The sequence below is a fragment of the Cryptomeria japonica genome, chromosome 5 (genome assembly GCF_030272615.1).
Source record: "Cryptomeria japonica chromosome 5, Sugi_1.0, whole genome shotgun sequence".
Classification (NCBI taxonomy): Eukaryota; Viridiplantae; Streptophyta; class Pinopsida; order Cupressales; family Cupressaceae; genus Cryptomeria; species Cryptomeria japonica.
The window spans coordinates 445,196,854-445,216,649 of NC_081409.1; the positions used below are offsets into that span (position 1 = coordinate 445,196,854).

The 19,796-nt window shown below is 35.7% G+C and overlaps 1 protein-coding gene across 1 annotated transcript; it reads right to left on the reverse strand.

The window, feature by feature from the left end:
- Positions 1–1,379: 1,379 nt before the first annotated feature.
- On the reverse strand, positions 1,380–8,176 carry LOC131060649 (pleiotropic drug resistance protein 1). The gene is made up of 21 exons (XM_057993964.2): positions 7,830–8,176; positions 7,517–7,726; positions 7,347–7,431; positions 7,093–7,252; positions 6,930–7,006; positions 6,789–6,842; positions 6,292–6,684; positions 5,925–6,206; positions 5,528–5,844; positions 5,158–5,318; positions 4,940–5,043; positions 4,694–4,838; positions 4,461–4,610; positions 4,206–4,366; positions 3,722–4,054; positions 3,261–3,551; positions 2,951–3,168; positions 2,628–2,855; positions 2,367–2,538; positions 1,973–2,227; positions 1,380–1,880 (listed from the first exon to the last, which is right to left on the reverse strand). Exons 1-21 carry the CDS (start codon positions 8,165–8,167, stop codon positions 1,611–1,613), a joined length of 4,404 nt encoding a protein of 1,467 aa, XP_057849947.2. The 5' UTR covers positions 8,168–8,176; the 3' UTR covers positions 1,380–1,610.
- Positions 8,177–19,796: the final 11,620 nt, after the last annotated feature.

Sequence of the window (19,796 nt, forward strand, 5' to 3'; positions counted from 1 at the left end):
GGGTCAATTTAACTTATGTGAATGTCATTATTATTATCTTATAATATATGATTTGATTTTATTCCACATGCCCTTTTTTTATGTGTGTGGCTTCTATATTTGAGTTGAGAATATTTGGAGTATGTAAATTATTTGAATGTTATCACTTTTTTGTGTTTTTATGTATTTGAAATATTCATATTGATATGTTTGGATAATTGCATTGTGTAAAATATAATATGCATGTACTTCTACCTTGGGCATGTGTTGTTAGTAAGATATTTAGCATCATAAGAAGAGATATTTTATAGTATGGATGCAAGTAGCAATTATCTCATGGATGTCGTGTATAGCTTTAGATCTATTATGCGAAGTCAAAATTTATAACATTGAAAGGACAAGAGTTTGTATTTTTCATGATGGTCATGTTCTTAGATGTTTGAAATGAAGTGTCTTAAAATATTTGTTGTCTTGGAATGATTTTTTGGCACATGCCTATTATTGAGAATATATGTTCATTTCATATATTTGAGATTTTTTAGATCCTTATTTTCATTTATCTGTTTATATAATAATAAAAGAATGAATTAACCAAGATAATCACTATTATTGTATTATACCACACCTTTGGATTACGTGTGGTTCTTTTTTGCCTTCATTGATGGATTGGGAGGAAAGTGGCATCATCGTGGTGGTTTCAAACCCTTCTTTGATCAACAATATGAGCATCGAAGCTTAGATAATTAGCTTGTAGAGTTTCAACAAGTAGAGTTCTTCGTATACTATTTATGATGCACATTATTTGTAGGCCACTTATGTGCATGGTTTGTTTCATGGTCTATTATATTCTTATCATAGATGAGGGTTGTACTTTTGAACCATTTTATATCATGGTTATGAAATCGTGTTATTTTTGTTTATGACAATTAGATATGTAAGTTTGTGACACTTTCATATTATTACAATGTACTTCCTTATTTTAATACTTGAGTGGGAGTTGTATCTATTGTGTAGATCTTATTGGATATCACTTGCATATCATGCACATTATCGTAATATTGTAGATCATAGAAGATAAAAGTTGGTAGAAGTTTATTGTGTACCTTTTTGTTAGCGATGCGATGTTTATATTGGGTAATGTTTAATAAATTTTGAGGTTGCATTTTTTTGCTCGATTGTTACAATTAATTTTAGCATAAAAATTAGAGTATTTTAAGAAAATAAGGTAAGTTAAAAATAGCATAAAATAGAGAACACAAGCAAGTTCATTTAAATAGAATTGGACTACCATCATAATTTTGGTAGCATAAAATATTATTCATAACTTATGCAGTGGTAATTGCATACCAAAAAAAAAAAATTGAGAAGGCATTGCATAAAATCTTGAAAAAGTAAAAAAATAAATAATAATAGCTTATTAAGAAAAAATAATAATGAAATCAAGAGATTTTCCGCTACACAAAAGTAGCATGGAAATATTGTTGTGATTCAATGACATTCCACTTCCCATATGTGGAGACTTTTGAACTAAAATATGAACTGGCATTAGGTTAGTGCATGTTCATGAATTCACATTTCATTTTGATATATGTATATATATGGCGATGTCATGGCGAGTTCCCTTGCAATATCTATCTATTTTGGAAGTTAAGATATTTGATGGCAAAGGCAAAGATGAAGGCAAAGAGAACACTCCATCCAGCTGCAATGCCTGCAGTAGCTCCTAGGAAGCTATGTCTGAATCCAAAGTAATTCTTTAAGAAATCCTTGAGTATTTCTGTAGTGCCATCAGTTTTTGTTATTATGTTTTCAAGGTCTCCAAATTGTGAAGCAACCAATCCATAGAGTGTCCATGAGACTGGGTCTCCCCAGTAGTACCATCTCCACCACACTGGAATTTTCTGCCATGTCAATTTAACATTCACTCAATTAATACCATTTAAAAAATAAAAAATTATTATATCATTATATGACTATCAAGAATAATACTTACATTTCGTGGAATTATAAAGCCACAAAAAAGCATCCATACTCCATAAAAAGCTGAAGATACAATTGCAGCTACATTTGCATTGGGAGTGAGAGAGGTAGTCATCATGCCATAAAATGTGAAGTATAGAAATGTGAAGAACATGAAGAAGAAGAACCAGAAGAACTTTGCTGCCTCCCATTTGTAGTCGATCATTGCATACACAATTAATCCATACGCTACCGCTTGAATAAAAATGTAAGGTATTTCAATCAACACCTGCACATCTAACTTTTGTTAAAAAAATTAACCAAATAAATATTTTTAATATTCCTTCTAGCCTAAGGACTCATGCTCTCACATTGGATGGCTAAAATATATTTGCTCAAATTGCGAGTTTGAGAATAAAACTACTTACTTGTGCAAAAGCATATGGGAGAGCCGAATACATCCCTGCAGCCTTTTCTCTATAGAACACTGTTCTTTCAACATCCACAACAGGCTCAACTGATGATGCATTATTCACACCCAAAAACATTACGGATGCAAACATTGAGCCCATTGCATTGGTAACATTTTTTTGCTCTCCTCTGCATTAGAAATTACGATAAATCAAAGTCAGAAGACGGACGACATGGAATTCCGACTTGAATGAAATAAAAGAGAAGCTTAGCCTTACGTCTTACTACCCATCCTCCAGAAAATTGTGCCACAAATCAAAGCGACGATGAGTGTGAAAAAGAAGCGCATTGCATTATATTCAGGGTTTCTCCAATAGGACCAATGTTGCTTCCATAAGCAAGCACATGTCTGGATGAAGAAAGATTGTGAATATTGTGATTCAAAGTATATATCGTTTGACCCTGGAGCTGGTACACTCAATTCCTTTATCAGAGCATCATTTCTCCTGCCAAAACACAACAATCTCACAAGTCACATTTAATCATGATGAGAAGGGTTTAGAATCTAGATTAGTTAAAATCACAAATCACCAACACTTACTCATACAAACGGGAATTGCGATATATTTCTGCAAAATCAACTCCAAGTCGAAGCTCAGTCCCAACAGAAGAGGACTCCAACATCCATGTTGCTGGATTGTAACCCTGGGTTATTTTCGGAACTCCTTCAACTGCCTCAAAATAGTCAATTAGGTCCTTTGAACGATGACCTAGAGGTCCTACATATATCATTTGCCCTCCACGCTTCATCAGCACCAGCTGCAAATTGTGATCCACATTTAGATTCATATTCATATTTCATCTCCCCACAACATCTAACATCTAATATTAAAGATTTCATCATGTATTACCTCATCAAAGGCCTCGAATATGTCTATGCTTGGTTGATGAATGGTGCACACAACAGTTCGTCCTGTGTCCACAGTATTTCGAACAGTTCGCATAACAATTGCAGCAGCTCTAGCATCCAGCCCTGACGTTGGCTCATCCATGAATATAATGGATGGATTTGCTACCAATTCCACCGCAATTGTCAACCTCTTTCTCTGTTCAGTAGACAACCCTCTCATTCCAGGAAGACCCACGAGAGCTCCTTTCAAGTTTTCTAGCTCTACCAGACTCATAACTTCTTCCACAAACATCTATTCAACAGATTTTTTTCATATTCATATTAATCACTACTAAAAATTTGTTGGAATAAATATTGTAGCATACTTTATAATTCATCATTCAAGACTAGCAGATTGTGATCCAATATATATTTCTACCTCTTATATTTGAGAGAACATATGCCTTAAGCAATAAAACATACCTCTCTAGTTTTACGATCGACTTCTTTGGGAAGACGAAGCCAAGCAGAGTATATGAGGGATTCATAGACTGTGACACATGGAGAGTGTATATCATTTTGTTCGCAGTAACCGGAAATGCGAGCAAAGGTCTCTTGTTTCTTGGGATAACCAGATATGGTGACAGAACCTTCAATATATCCCCCTGTTTTTCTTCCAGCAAGAACATCCATCAAGGTCGTCTTCCCTGCCCCACTCACCCCCATCAAACATGTCAACACACCTGGCCTGAATGTCCCACTCACTTCACGCAGTAACTGAAGTCGGTCCTCTGTTACTCCTTGTTGTTTCATTTCCTAACCCATCATATAATTTCAATTAGTAGGACGACTCAAAACAAAATCATATTTCATTAGTTTAAGCTCATTCTACTTGAGTATCAAGTGATTCAAATGGTTAACTATTCCGCATTTAACATAAAAAAAAAATTAAGTTCCAACAACATACCTCGGGCATGTCGACAAAGTAACTGACATGGTCAAAAGCCATGGAGAGAGGTTGGAAGGGCAAAACCATCCCTTTCTTGCCAGCCTCACGAGCACTTGTCACAAGGGAATCGGACCTATTCGAAACACTGCTACTTCTATGTCGTTGAGAACTTCTCCCCCCTATTTAACATTAACATATAAAACATAAGCTTTATCACTCTTTCACATGGAATGGTAGACAATAATGATAGTAATCCATGCTAAATCTCCTTACCAACAGATTGAACTTCTCTGATACCGCCTTGTTGAATGTTTTGCATTTCGACCCCATTCTCATGGAAGGCTCTATTTTGCAAACCAACTGTTGAATTTTCTTTATGTTTCAAGTCATCTTCAGAGATTGTTGCTTGTGGCTTTCCCAGGGCTGATGAAATAGAGAAAAGGCGTTATTATGTATTGACTCACAAGAAAGGATTAATCTATATAATTTGGAGGTGGTTTACTCACGTTCAAGATAATGTAATGCCACTGTGTAGAGCACGTTAAAGAGAACAGCGTATCCGAAGAGCGCCCCAACAGAAAGCCAATACCACCAGTTATCTGAAAACAGTCCACGAGAATGCAACAACTTCACACCAACATTTTCCGTTTCCTGTCGACATAGCAAGCAGTTTAAGTGTAGGGTAGGAAACCAATTTCTACTAGTTTAGAAGAAGTAATGAAAAGAAAATACAAACTAGGCTACTTACTAACCTTTTGCCATCTACTTGCTAGGAACTCGTTTACTGCAATTCCATTCTGAGCATACATGAGAGGAGAAATCCAATAACCCCATATCCACCAACCTTTAATATCCTCTGGTATAGACAAGTAAAGCATTGCAAAGCATTAGTTTTGAATCCTCTGGTACATTTATTCAGTCACCTTAACCTAGCTATCTTATTAATGACTTAGAGGAAAAAGTGTTAGACCTCTGGAGACGATGAATCCCCCAAGAACGAAAATAACCAAGAGGGCAAAAGTACCAAAAGTCATTGCCACTACTCGATTTCGTCCTAGAGATGCTATGAATCTGAAAAGTGATAGTGAAGTTTGAGAAAGTGCGAACAACAGCAACCACTGTCGGAAAAACCTGCATTGATATATAACAGGGTCAGGTTTATTGGCATAAGTTATAACAGCGGACTACTTGTAAATCCTTTAAAACGAGGGGAGGAAAGAAAGTTATCAAAGAATTTAAACAAGGGGAAAAAATCCTTTTACTACTATTTTTTCAAAATTCCCTAAACAAATGGAAAATCATGGGTTGCCAAAACATGTGGAGTTTAAGACAAGTGTTACCTGTGAGGACTTGGGGTAAAACCAATGGTATAGTATGTGACAACCGTCCATATCACAGATTCGAGTATGGAAGAAGGAATCGTGGTAACCCAGGTTGGAAGAGAGAAAGCCCAAGCAGGAAAGAACTTTAAACTCCTCTGCTTGTAAAATACTGGGAGTTTGTCAATTGTCATTGATAGTTCCGCAAAACCATTGAACATGAGCTGTGTTAGCCCAAAGAAGAGAGCTCCGAAGTAGATTGTTCCATCATTCAGATTTCTGTGATGCATATTGGTTCGGAAGAAGACGCTCATCGTAATCAAAGCGATTAGAGTGATCTGTCAAATATGTTTCCGCTCAGATTTACAAACAATGATTAACATTGAAGTAGACAAAATTAAGTGAAAAAATAAATTACCTGAGCGGATTTGAAGATGTGGACAAAGACACCCCTCTTCATCAACAAAATTTCTCTGTCCAAACATGCTCTGAAAAGCTCCATTTTACTTACACCATATTTGTGTTTGGTCAGCGCAGCCGGATGAGATTTGGTTTTATCATAGGGAACTGATAGCTCTACATTCATTTTGGCTCCAACGTGGAAAGATTGGAATGCGTCTGCAAACTCCTTCACTGGCACATAACGGTACGCTCGACCTCTGTTCGCCCAATATTGTTCTTGATCCATGGGCGAAGTCACCTGTTATACAGTGATCAGTAATTAGAATGTAATTACAACACAACCTACAACTCAGAATCCACTAGTGTCTGATGAAGTTGTTTACCTCCTGCAAAAAATCAGCAACACCTTTCCTTTCAGGGCATCTAAATCCCATGGACTCGAAGAATTCAAGAATGGATTCACGGGGTCCGCTGTAGACGAGATAGCCTTCGGAAAGTAAAATGACATCGTCAAAGAGATCAAATGTTTCGGGGGCAGGTTGCAAAAGCGAAATGACCATGGTTGAATTGAAGACGTGCACGTATTGACGCAGGCATTTAACTATCTGAAATGTGGTAGAGCTGTCAAGGCCGGTTGAAATCTCGTCCATCAACAGCGCGTTTGCAGCTCCCACGATCATCTCTCCAGTTGTAACTCTCTTCTTTTGCCCACCTGAAACACCTCTGTGCATTTGATCCCCTACAATCGTGTCTGCGCAGATGTCCAACCCCAATATCTGTTCCAACCATTTCCATTCTAATTAAAATCTATCGAACATTCAAAACCTCAAATTTGTAAGCTGTTCAATATTGGCGTAACAAAAACACATAATTTTAGTACCTTCAAGATGTAGTCTGTCATCATACTCGTCTTCTGTCCATCTATTGAAGTTGCCTGCAACATCATTTCACCACTTCCTGTCAGCTCAGAAAATTCATGGGAAAAATGAATTAACATTGAAACTCTCAGATTTTCACCAACCTTCATGAAGAGATCTATGTCCGGATCTGGTTTGATACCCTGTTCTTTCTCTCGCCTGGAAAGCTCAGTCAAAATATCTGTAAAGAAAAAACAGTCACACATTATTCATTTTCAAAGGAGGTGGATGATGGCATATTGTGACGGTTTCATATTGGTTTAATACCATATCTGGAGCCAACGCCCTGAAAGCGAGCACCGAAGTCCAAGGTTTCCCTTACAGTCAGCTCCCCTGTGTGCAAATCGTGCTGACTAATGTAAGCAGATGTCCTCTCTGGGACGAACTCATCCATGCTATGCCCATTGTATTTTACCGATCCTGTAACCTGCAACCAATATGTTTTAGTGAGCACAGAGCAGCAATAAGTAGGCTCTTTTAATTCATTTCTATCTTGTAAAAGAATGGAAATGAAGGTATACTCTGAGAGATTTATCCAGCCTTCCTGCAAGAGCCAAGAGGAGCGTAGACTTGCCCGAAGCAGGAGGTCCAAGAAGGAGCGTAAGCCTATAAAATTCCAATTTCAATATCAATTTTGAGATCTAATAAGCTAAAGAGCATGTTTAGAGTTTGGTTTTGGTTGTGGTTTTACCTGCCGGGCTTCACCACACCACTGACATCGTGAAGAATAGTCATGGTTGTTTTGTTGCCCTTGTATAAACCAAGCGATCCCAACAATCCCTCCAATATATCGAGGGTATAGTTGAGGAGCGTAGGTAGTGCTCTGCCTCCCACATGGGCATTGGCGTCGACATTCAAGTGCTCGTAACGGATTTCGACCTCGGGCAATTGAATGCCGACTCTGAAATCAAAATGAATGAATCCCACAAATGTTAATTAATGCTAGAACTAGAAGAATAAGCGCATGGGAAGTGGAAGGAGAGAGTCAAAATATATGATCAAACCTGTCGATTCTTCTACGCTGGCGATGGAGAAAACGTTCGTTGTCCTCCTCTGCAACTTTGACAAGCCTATCGAGCACTTTTTGTCGACTGTCGAGTTGAATATCTGTAACATCTACTTCACCATGAATGTCCTTGAGAATTGAAGTTCTGAGGCGATCGTAGGTGGGCAGCTTCTCGATGGCTGCCCATTTGAGGGAGTCTTCATCATCTAGACGGTTTCTTGAAGCGGAAGAAGCAGAAAAAACAGTCTCAGATCTGTCGAATAGCCGCCGGCTTCCCAGACGCAGGCTGCCTGCCCATGACTGCACCTCGCTATTGCCATCCAATTTCAGGGACATTGTGTTGCTGTTGAGAGAGGAAATCGTAGGAAGAAGAAGTGGCATATACGTGCATTTATAGTACACACTTATCACCCGACCAAGCTTCCATTCTCTTCCTTCCGTGGAAATATTATGAGTTTTCAAACCGTGCTGGCGGGACCGGCAATTGATGAATATTGTGCAACTAGAAGGCCTAGGACATCACATGCGCAAATAAGAGTACCTCCATTTTGACTCAAGCCTCGTCCCACAACAAATAGCTTTCTTTCTTTATTTATTTATTTTTGGGTAGAATGAGTTGTGTTGACCAGTTTTCACCCATGTGACTAAAATAAAACTAGTTTAGGGAAGCATATCATTAGTCATTATAGCTAACTTTGTGTATCCATAGATCTTAAATGATATATTAATTTCGACGATATCGTGGTATCTTTGTGTGAATAAGGGTTAGAAAGTGGTCACTTCAATGTGTCGATCGATAACTATTTAAAGATAATCCAATAACCGTGCACTGCAAATGGTCAATACTTATGCACAAATGCCTCAATAGTCATGTGCTATGGGTGCCAATAAAAGTGCACAACTCCTCCAATTAAAGTCCAAAAATTATAACTACTTGGGGTAAAGTGGGTGGCTATTGGTACATGTGAAATTTATTGATGGGCTTTTAGCTATCATTTTTTTGGTTTCTTTAAAGTTAGTTAATGTGGGGTTCGGTGAGCAAGGAGTGAACTTTAATTGGAACATGATATAAATAAATAAAATACATCACTTAGAGATATCTTTTTCAAGATGTCTATTGTACTTTATATGAGAAATTGATAAAAATATCTCTCTCTCTCTCTCTCTCTCTCTCTCTCTCTCTCTCTCTCTCTCTCTCTCTCTCTCTCTCTCTCTCTCTCTCTCTCTCTCTCTCTCTCTCTCTCTCTCTCTCTCTCCTTATTGCACTCACAAAGCAACATGTAAGACTTTAAATTAATTAATATTATTTTTTATATTAAAACATTATTAATATATTATAATATTTTAATTAAAGTTTTAAAAATATTATGATTGTATAAATAATTAAAATATATTTTAGGATTTAGCTCACAATTAAGAACAGGAGTAGGGTTAGGGTCAAGGTTAAATTATAATTAGAGATATGGTTAGAGATTGAATAAGGGTTATGTTAAGGTTCAAAAAAGGATTACAACTAGGGTTAGCGTTTGGGTCAATATTAGGGATTTGTTCACATTTAGGGTTATGGTTATGTTAGGATTAGAGATAGGATTGGAGATAGAATAAGGGTTATGTTAGCGTTAGAGATAGGATTATGTTTATGTTAGGGGTAGAGATCTTTCTTGAATTTCACCCATTTAAACACCAATCTAGTGATGAGATCCTGATACTTGTTCTCATGATAGCAAAGACAAGTGTTATCACCATGGTTGTTGAAGGTTAATCCCAAGTTGCTTAGTTAACCTTTTAAATTGTGAACCGGCAACATAAAGTCATTCAAAAATTGTATTATTTTTTAGTCATCAACTTCATTTTCGACCATGGGTGATTAGGTATGCCCAATCCCATGGGCAAATGCTTCAGAGGCAGTCTTGCTTATACTATTCCTTTGTGAAGTCATTTGGTGGGTACTTAAATTTCATTCAAAGTTTAGTTCGGGAAAAAGTGTGATTTGTATTACCATCTCCATTTTCTTTCTAAACACAACATTGATTTTTTGAGTTTGCCTCCCAAACAAATCTCCAATCCTTCCCAAAAAAAAAAAAAAAAAAAATCTTCACCATATTAAGGTTTTTTTTAGTTTCACATGGCATTAAAGGATTTGCTAGCATTCAGTTGATATTGACACTCGAATGATGTACAAGGAAGGATTTTAAACGTGGGAAATCAGCCCAATTGTACTTCCACACAAATTGTCTTGTTTTGCTTATGTAGGGGAGGGAATGTATGTGGTTCATGATTAAATTGTACTTCCACACAAATTGCGTCCATTAGCTTACAACCAGTTCAATTACATTACAATCCTATGAATAGGATCCCTAACCATCCTTCATGATGAAAACCTTTATTACATAATCTACATGACTTGCCTACATTCATCCAAGACAACTAATCTACCAGTCATTTAAATTATTTGTTGTTGCAAAACCTATCTTGCCAAAGACTGGCTCATATCCTTAGAATGTACTTCATAATACAATGTCATACCAAGAGAGATCACCTACCCTACACTTTTGTTTACAACTCAGAGCTCAAAGACACTTGTCAGCTTTTAGTTAGCAAATAAAACTGACCTGAGATGTAATAATCCTCAACTACCACCAATAGTCCATAAAAATACTATTTAAAAGTGTATGCAGGAAAAACGGTTCAATGAAACTCAAAATGTGAAAAAGTTTAAAGGGCTTATCCACACACCCACAGGACTTCTTGGTACAAGTTATGGAGTCATGAGGAATGACTCAACTTCCCAAGGTAGGTTTCATGGTTCTCTATCTCACAAGGTCCCTCAAGACAATGCCTTTGCTTTCATATTACTAAGCAAAGTGACTTAGGGATGATGAATGCAAGAACGAGGGATGCTTTAGATTAATTTTAACATGAATGCATCCTATTTATGCATGATTCTACAAATGAGTTAAACTAGATTATAAGATGACAAGATTAGTAATAATACTATCCTAACATGATATACTAGTTGTATGATTTAAGCTAATGATAATAGAAATGCTCTAAAATGCTTATTAGATTAATTCCTATTACAAAGAGAGGCTAGATGTATGCTAAAATTGAGTATAAGTGTGATACTAAAAGCTTGGATTATCTAAAATGGAGGAATGAGGGCTCTATTTATAGAGAAAATAGGGCAATGGATGGTCAGGATTGAAGGATCTAATCAAGGGTCAGGATTGAAAGTTATCAATCCATGTTTGCAATTTCCACCAATGAAATGGTGACAATTGTCAACATAAGACTGCTCGAGAGGAGAGGTAAGAAGTATTAAATGCTTGAGAAGACCTCATGGTTACCTTAGAAGGTAAGGGTTAAGGTTAGGTTAGGGTTATCCAATGGATAAAGCTTTTACCCAAGGGGTAAACTCTTGTACAAAGGTTAAAGGGATAACCATGGTCAAAGCAATGAATGCTTGATGAGACCCCTGGGTTAGATGAGGGTTAAGTTAGGCAAAATGTCTTTAACCATGCCACTAAGGGTTAGTTAACCATTAATGGTTTGATGACTTTGGGGACAAATTTGTAAGAGTCCTTCCAAATTTGGGGGTATTCATCAAGTTAGCTTGTTGAAGGCATAAAGGCTTTAATGCCTTTTGAAGACTTTACTCCAAATTTGAGAAGTGACCTCCTCAAATTTGGGAAAGGGGATAATTGATGGGTTTAGGCTAACTGATTAGGATTAGATAGGTTCTAGAAGAGTTTAGGAAGAGGGTTAGGATGCAAGTGGGAGATGTAGGAAAATGCAAGTGGATGAGGGATAATAGGATTTAATTAAAATAAATTGCTTTATTTCAATTTGGTTGCAAATTGGGGATTTAAATAAATTAGATTTATTTAATTGGGGTAAGCTATTTAATTAAATGTAAATTTAATTAAAAAGTAGAGAGAAGGGATTTAATTAAATAAAATGATTTATTCAATTAAATGATATAAAGGGCTTAAGTGAATTTAATAAATAAATTGAATAATTTATTTAATTAAATAGAAGAATGTGGATGATTTAGTTAAATTAGATTTAGCTAAATAGAGGAATGAGAATATTTGGGAATATGGTCATTTTTATACGTCTACAAAAAGTAGTATAGCCAAGACTAAGAGCAATAGGACGATAAAAACTTTAGCTCTTGAAATGGGTCAAATAACCATGATGATGTTAGATAAATCTGAACATAGACTTGTCATCTAACTAAAAGGGTACTTGGAAGATTAGAAGCTGAAAAGTAAACCAGAATTGCTCATATCACAAAACCATACCACAATGTCAGTAATATAAGGAGAAAATTAACAGTAGAAACTAAGTAGACTAAATGTGATTACTAAAACTGCAATTGATCCTTAACAACACCATTGACCCTAGAAAGTTCCCTGATATTTGAGAACCGATCAAGGGAAGAAAACAACACATTTATTGATACAAACAAAAGTAGAGTCTAAGAGCTATATCAGCCATACAAATTAAATGCCAACTTCAATAGATACAGGAGAATCTAGACTATCGATATCGCAAACAGGCAAGAAACTGGGAAACAAGAAGGATATATGTGATCATATATATATATATATATATATATATATAAAACAATAATCACATATATCAATCCAACCTCTGAAATGGGAGCATATTGTCAAAACCACGAATCTTGTTGTAAATAATGAAAATTATTGCTCATGTACCAACCGCAAGATATCAAAAGTCATTCTAAAGCAGTTAAAATATATAAGGTGTTTAAAACATCCATTATCTTAATTAGACAATACACAAACTATATATCCATATAGCACTATATTGAAAAGGTTGCAGGGCAAGTCTTATATCCCGAGTAAATCCAACCCCTGTACTATAAATCACCCTTAAATTATTGCAGGAGACCAAAAGAGAGAGTATGTTTCAAAACTTACTGAAACACCATATGTCCATATTGAAAACTCCTAGTAAACAAAGGAGATGTAGATGTCCATTCCTTATACTATACGGTTAATATAAACATATAGCAGCCTATTCCTATAATATTAAGAGTATGTACTCTACAAAAAATCAACAGAGTTCATTCCTCCATATCACACAAGTCTATAGAGTCTTTCATCCCATAGGGAGAAGGTCCTTCCTTCTCTTTCTTCCACGCCGCTGCGCTGCTGGAGGCCCTGATATTCTGTTTATCTTTCCCTTTTACCCAAGAAGCCTTTCTAATTACTTGTGGGACAACTTGGATCCTTTCCATTGGTATTTGTTTCATGTCATCTAGAGTCTCAAACCCTTCTTCCCGTAGGTAGTCCACTCACCAATTACTACTACGCACTTCTTTCAAGTGTAGCCGTTTGAGGAGAAAGTTTGCATTCCTGCAGATAATCTCCCTTCTCTGTTCAAACATGGCTCTGTCCCTAAATTCCAACAACGGATGTTTAATTATGTTATGCCCTGCATTTTGTCACCTACCATCTCCAACATCTCCTACATTGTCCTCTGAGAAAGGGATCATCAGATTTTCATCTACGTTGCACATCACTTGTTCTAGGTAGCCCAAAAATTCTTCTCTAAAAATCATTTTGCTCAGATAGATAACCTCTCCCTTTTCAAAGCCTGGAGAGAGTAGGATGCCAACAAATGTTGTCAGAATATCACAGTTAACTCTATACCTATGCTCATAACTAAAATACTCTTCACCCATGATTTCTGGAATTGCTCTACAAGAGAAATCATCTAAATCATTTAGTATTCTCCCCGATCTCTCCATTTTAATTTCTCCCCTAAAGGCCATCAATCTATTGTCAATAGCATGTACACTAATTTCAGTTTCGTCTCCATTTCCTCTTTACCCATTGCAAACACGACTATCGAATTTATTTATAAAAGGCAAAATCTAGATTGTTCAGATACACATCATTAATATCATAGGTAATTTCTACAAAAGATTTGCATGGGTTTACACGTGTGCCAACCCATCATTTGGTAATGCCAAGTTTATAAGATATGACTCTATTCGATGAATAATCATGCTAAATCTCTCAAGATCTCTTGGGCCCACTAAACCCAACTTAATACAAATCAAATTTGAGTATTAATTTTCTATGAATCTATAGAGCATGGCCCTTCATAATAAACTGATAGGAAATAAAAAGTATCATATTTCATAATAAGGCGCTATCATCAACTATGCCCACCTCTATTCTTCCTAATCACTCTAAGTTATCCTCCAATCTTTTCTATATAAATTTCATCTGCACCAATATTGGCAAGTTTGTCTGCTTCGATGTTTCCTTCTCTATAAATATGGTTAATTATCATTTCATCAAAGAAATTTAATAGTTTAATGGCTCTTTCTTACTTGGAGTTCAGTTTCCAGTTTGGGGTGTTTTTTGTCCTAGCTTCATTAATGATAATTTGAGAGTCCCCTTCTATTGTCAATTTAGTAATCCCCAAATCTTTACTAAAAAGAAGACCTTCTACAAGGTCATCCAATTCTCCTATGTTATTGGAATCTTTGCCAATAGGTTTGGCTAATGTAGCACATGTTGACCCATCCCAGTGATGAATGATGCAACCAATACTTGTTGTGTCTGGGTTACCTCTGGATACCCCATCAAAGTTGAGTTTAAATCAGCCATATTCTAGTTTTGACCATTGACATTGATCTCTCAGCCTTTTGCTATCTATCCCTCCGACCCCATATTGTTGTGGTATGATTAATCCAACCCAAGATTTCCTCATTTTGTTATCCCATACAGAGAAGGTACAATCCTTTAAATTACCATTCCTAATCCTATTGTTGGTAGTTTCTACAATTGTTGCTTCTATCTTCTTACAAAAGTTGCTTGGTTCCATTTTATTGTCTTGGAATATCCCCCTATTCCTTTTTTTCTAAATTTCCCATACTACAATGGAGAGTGCTAACTTCCACAAATCCTTGTATAGACTAGTCTTATATAGCAAGGGCCAACTTTTCATATTGATCAATAGATCATTTGAGAGGGTTGATTTCCAATGCAATCTCTTGCATAGCCACTCCCAGCTTCTAATGCATAAGGGAAGCTCATTAGAAGATGGTTCACTGTCTCCTCATTTGATTCAAATAGAATACATCTGGATGGACCCTCAAAATAGATTTGCTTAAACCATTCTACAATCATAATTCTTTTTTGTAAAGTTTCCAAAAGGAACATACTTGCTTTAGGTGAGCATTCCTTCATAAATGAATCGGTAACTCTGTCTTATCCCATTGATGGGATTTAATTATTTTCGTATATCCTTCTTTGGTTTTCTAGCTACCTGAATTTGACCCAGTCATGTGTCTGTCAGCTAAAATATTTCTAAATTCTCTTTTTTTTGTTTCAAATAGGGGAACATTATCTAAATCCTTCTATTTCCACCCTAGAATTGGATCCCCGCTCGGGATTTGAATGTAATCTTTTAAGTAATTGCCCCAGATGTTGCTTAAAACCTCATTGATTATAGGACTCGGAGGGATATCATCTAATGTTGGATACCCCCCCCCCCCCATGGATCACTCCAAAAACTCACTTTGTTACCTTCTGCAATATCCCAAGAAATTTTATCTAAAATAACTTTCCTATAGTCTAGCATGAATTTCCATACCCTGGAGCTCTTTGGAGGATTTTGAGTTCTGAAAATGTTGCTAGGGTTTGAGCCTATCAGGTATTTATTTTGTAAAATCTTGATCCATTTCTTATTAGGCTCTTGAAACATATTCCAAACTAATTTTGCCCCTAAAGCAAGACTCTGCCAACTCAAATTCTTCAGCCCTATCCCACCTACATCCCTAGGTTTACATATACTCTCCCAACTTATAGTGGCCAATTTCTTGTCCTCTATTGTTCCTTGCCAATAGAACTTCCTCATTTTTTAATCCAGTTTTGCTTTTTCTCCTTTCGATAATGGGAGGCATGATAATTGATAAATGGGGATCGCATAGACAATTGATTTAAGCATAGTGGCTCTACATGCATTAGACAACCACTTCCCTTTCCAAGAATCCATTTTATGCCCCATCTTAGACAAGACAGGATCCCAAAGTTTGTTCACCCTATAGTCTTTATCCAAAGGAAGCCCTAGATATTTGCAAGGGAATTTACCTTTCTTGTATCCTAAGATGTGACATATTTCTTCCTCATCTCTTACTTTTGTATTTAGGAAGAATATTTCTGACTTAGTTGCATTAACAGCCTGTCCCAAGGCTTTAGAGTATTTGTGTAATATTGATTTCAAGGTTAAATTAAGAACAGGAGTAGGGTTAGGGTCAAGGTTAAATTATAATTAGAGATATGGTTAGAGATTGAATAAGGGTTATGTTAAGGTTCAAAAAAGGATTACAACTAGGGTTAGTGTCAGGGATAACTTTAAGAAACCACCCCTCGGGCAACTGTGTAAAATCCCGACGAATTAGACATTATTTTCGGGGGGAAATTTTTATATTGATGGCGAAATGTTTTTTTTAAATGGAGAAAAAAATTATTTTGTATTGGCGATTTTTTTCTAGGGTACAAAAATTCCATAACTTTCTGGCGAATAATACCTTGTTCTATTGGGAAAATATTTATTGTGGGAGGCGAATAATTTTTGTTAAAAGGAACAAATATATAATTGTATGTGCGAAAAATTTTACTCCGAAGGAAAAATTATTTAAATGTATTGGCGATTTTTATCCACCACTTGAAAATTATTTAAATGTATTGGCAATTTTTATCCATTGCTTGAAAATTATTTAATTTGTTTTGGCGAATATTTTGTTATTTATGAAAAAATATATAATTTATTGGTGATTTCATGAATTCATTGCCATTAATAGACAAAGCACATCACATCACATAATACATTGAGTCCGGACTCTGCATGATGTATCAATAAGCGTAGCCTCTTTGACATGTGAAGGGTGACACATACCTAAAATCTATCAATGATTTTAAACCGTTCGACGATCGTAGATCAATGGTTGAAGTTTTATTTCGGCCCAATTTTTTGAAGAGAACATAGCTCACCAGAAAGTGCCCAAAATGGAATTGGATTCAATAGACACGTATCAAATGTCATGAATCATGATCGATAATTTTGTTCATTTAATATATATCTTTTCATTAATTGCAATCCACTCTGTCCCCACGACTTCCAATGTGATACTTGCCAATTTGGTATTGGTTTATAGCTGTTTCCATTTTTGCACAATAGTGCATTTATGGGAAAGATTTGCAGAGATAGGAAAGATTTAAAAAAAATTATAGCAATTAATACGGTTAAAGAAGTAATTATTACAATCAAGAGCTTCAACTATTTATATGTGATCTCTCCTTCTTTCATCTTCAATTAGCCTTTTCCATTTGGTAGATAAATCGTCGGAGCTCACGGTATTTAAATTATTCCTCTAGTTTAGGTTTATAGGCTCGAGTTATTTAATTTGTTAATCTATTTTCTCAAGATGGACACTCCCATCTACTTCAGAAACATTTCTGCAGAGGGCCTTTCTAGGCTCCGTTAGAGACCCAACCCACCAATCAATCTGCAAGGAGGTTGGGTCATTCACCAATTAGGCTGTGCAGATGGTGTTGGGCAGAGAGTTTCTGTGAAACGAAAATAGATATCGTGTTAACACAGATATTACATCTCGCTTCTTAGCATCTCTTCTGGACCTCGGAGGAGACAAGGTAGATATGCTGATGTTGTTGAGGAAGGTTTTTAAGGAAGACTTCCTTGGAAACGACATTACTCTTGTCATCCTTGTAGAAGTAGGGGTGGGGATCCCTTGGGCGAGTGAATTATCCAAGATTCTCCTCCCTGACCAAATAGTGCTAGTGGCCAGGCAACCGTTTCTCCTGAACCTGAATGCGGAGCAGTTGACGTGTCACAAGAAATGGGTGCGGATTGGTAGGGACTTCCTCCGGAAATGGTTGCTCTTGGACGACTTTCCAAACTACATGTGGCTTGAAGAATTCTCTCAGCTTATGTTGTCTAAAGAATTCTACATGGAAGGAGGGCCAGATTCTTAGGGCAAAATTGTAAACAATTCCACTACATGTGCCCTAGCCCCGCCCCCTGGGCCCCTAGTAGTTTATTTTTCCTATGTCCGCGAACCCTAATAGGCTCAGTGGCTCACTCATTTTGGCTTTTAAGTTTTTGAGGGATTCAAGTCTCAGACGTAAAAATTGTAAATTTTTCAAAGCATAAATATTAATGATAATTTTTCAAATTCCAGTTTGTTTCAGTTTGTCTCTTAGAGTCTTATGGATATAAAAATGCTTTCTATAATTCTATTTCATTTTTATTAATTAAAAGTTTTTCAAATGCTTTTTGTATATGAGCTACATTATTTCAATTATTTGTTAAACAATGGAAATAAATTTAATACTATGATCTTTTTTATGTAATGCTTCTTCCTCTATATTTAATATAGAAAAAAAAAATTCCGTTCGTTCCATTAATTATTTGTATATTGATTATGGTTGATTATAATTTTATAAATATATAGTTAAGATTTGAACTAAAACTCCAACTTACTTATATTAAACTAAATTTAATTATATTAAATTTACGTATTTTAATTATATTAAACTTACTTATTTTAATTATATTAAATTAAAATCTATATTAAACTAAATTTATGTTGAACTTTTATATATATTTTTAGTCTTTATTTTTTTATTAAATTAAAATTTATATTACACTAAATTTATGTTGAACTTTAATATATATTTTAAAACTATTTTTTAAAATTATATATCGTAAACATATTTTTAAAGAATTTTGTTAAACTTTAAATTAATACACTAAATTTATGTTGAGCTTTTATATATATTTTTAAACTATTTTTAAAAATTATATATCGTAAACATATTTTTAAAGAATTTTGTTAAACTTTAAATTAATAATTTAGATTTAATATTGAATGTTTTCTTTTTTATATTAAACTTTTACCTTTCAAATTGTATATCAAAAATTATATTTTTATTTAGTTTTGTTTTATTCTAGAAACTAAGTTTCATGTTTTATACTATTTTTCAATTTCATATTTTTTTTTGATCGGTAAATATTTTTTTCATTCTATTGATTCAGAGATTTCAAAATACAAAAATTGCAGTCATTCACCATGCATAAATGCAGACAGAGAGAAATCCATACTGCCCACAGTCCAAACTTGTAAATTATCCTACCCTACAACTTGTAGCAGTAAATGAAAAAAAACTAGTTCGTTGCTGGTTATCCAAAACAAATGTTTGGACAGTGATAAAAGTTTTGGAATTAAAAACTAACAGTTGAAATCATTTGGAAGCAAATTAAAAAAACACTGGCCGATAGGCCGCTCACTTACTATCCCCCTGGGTCACGTCCTCCCTTCCCTCCTCGGAGGTTGATGCTTTCCCTTTTGCCGCTTCAGCTTTTATTTTTGGAATGCAGTCTAGGCACCCAAAGTCGGGGTCGCCCTCCAAGCTTGCTAGTAGTTGTATGGCCCTTCCTTCTTCAAATCTATCTCTCAATTCCCTTCCAACCTCCATCCTTGCCACCACATGCAGAGCCTTCAGGACTTCATCTACCCTAGTTAATTTCACAAAGAGTTTCATCGCTTCCCACCCCACATGAGCACGTTCACGACACTGGTATTTTATTTCATCCTTTGGGCCATGAATAAAAGGAAGCAATTCCTCCTGGTCATCCCCTTAATTCGAATGCCAACTTGCGACACCACCCACTCCAAGATTGAGTCCAGGTTATTCAAAAAATCCCCATCTATCAATTTGACCAATGTGAGTTTCACCTTTTCCACCTCCGATTCGAATTCACAGGCCCACCCTAGAATCAAAGAGTATACCTCCATGTTAGTTCGATATCAGTGACGGATATGTGCCACCTCCTCTGCAAGCATCAAACAAGTTGCCGCCCACAACTTCTCCTCCTTAAAGCGGAACAATCCTTG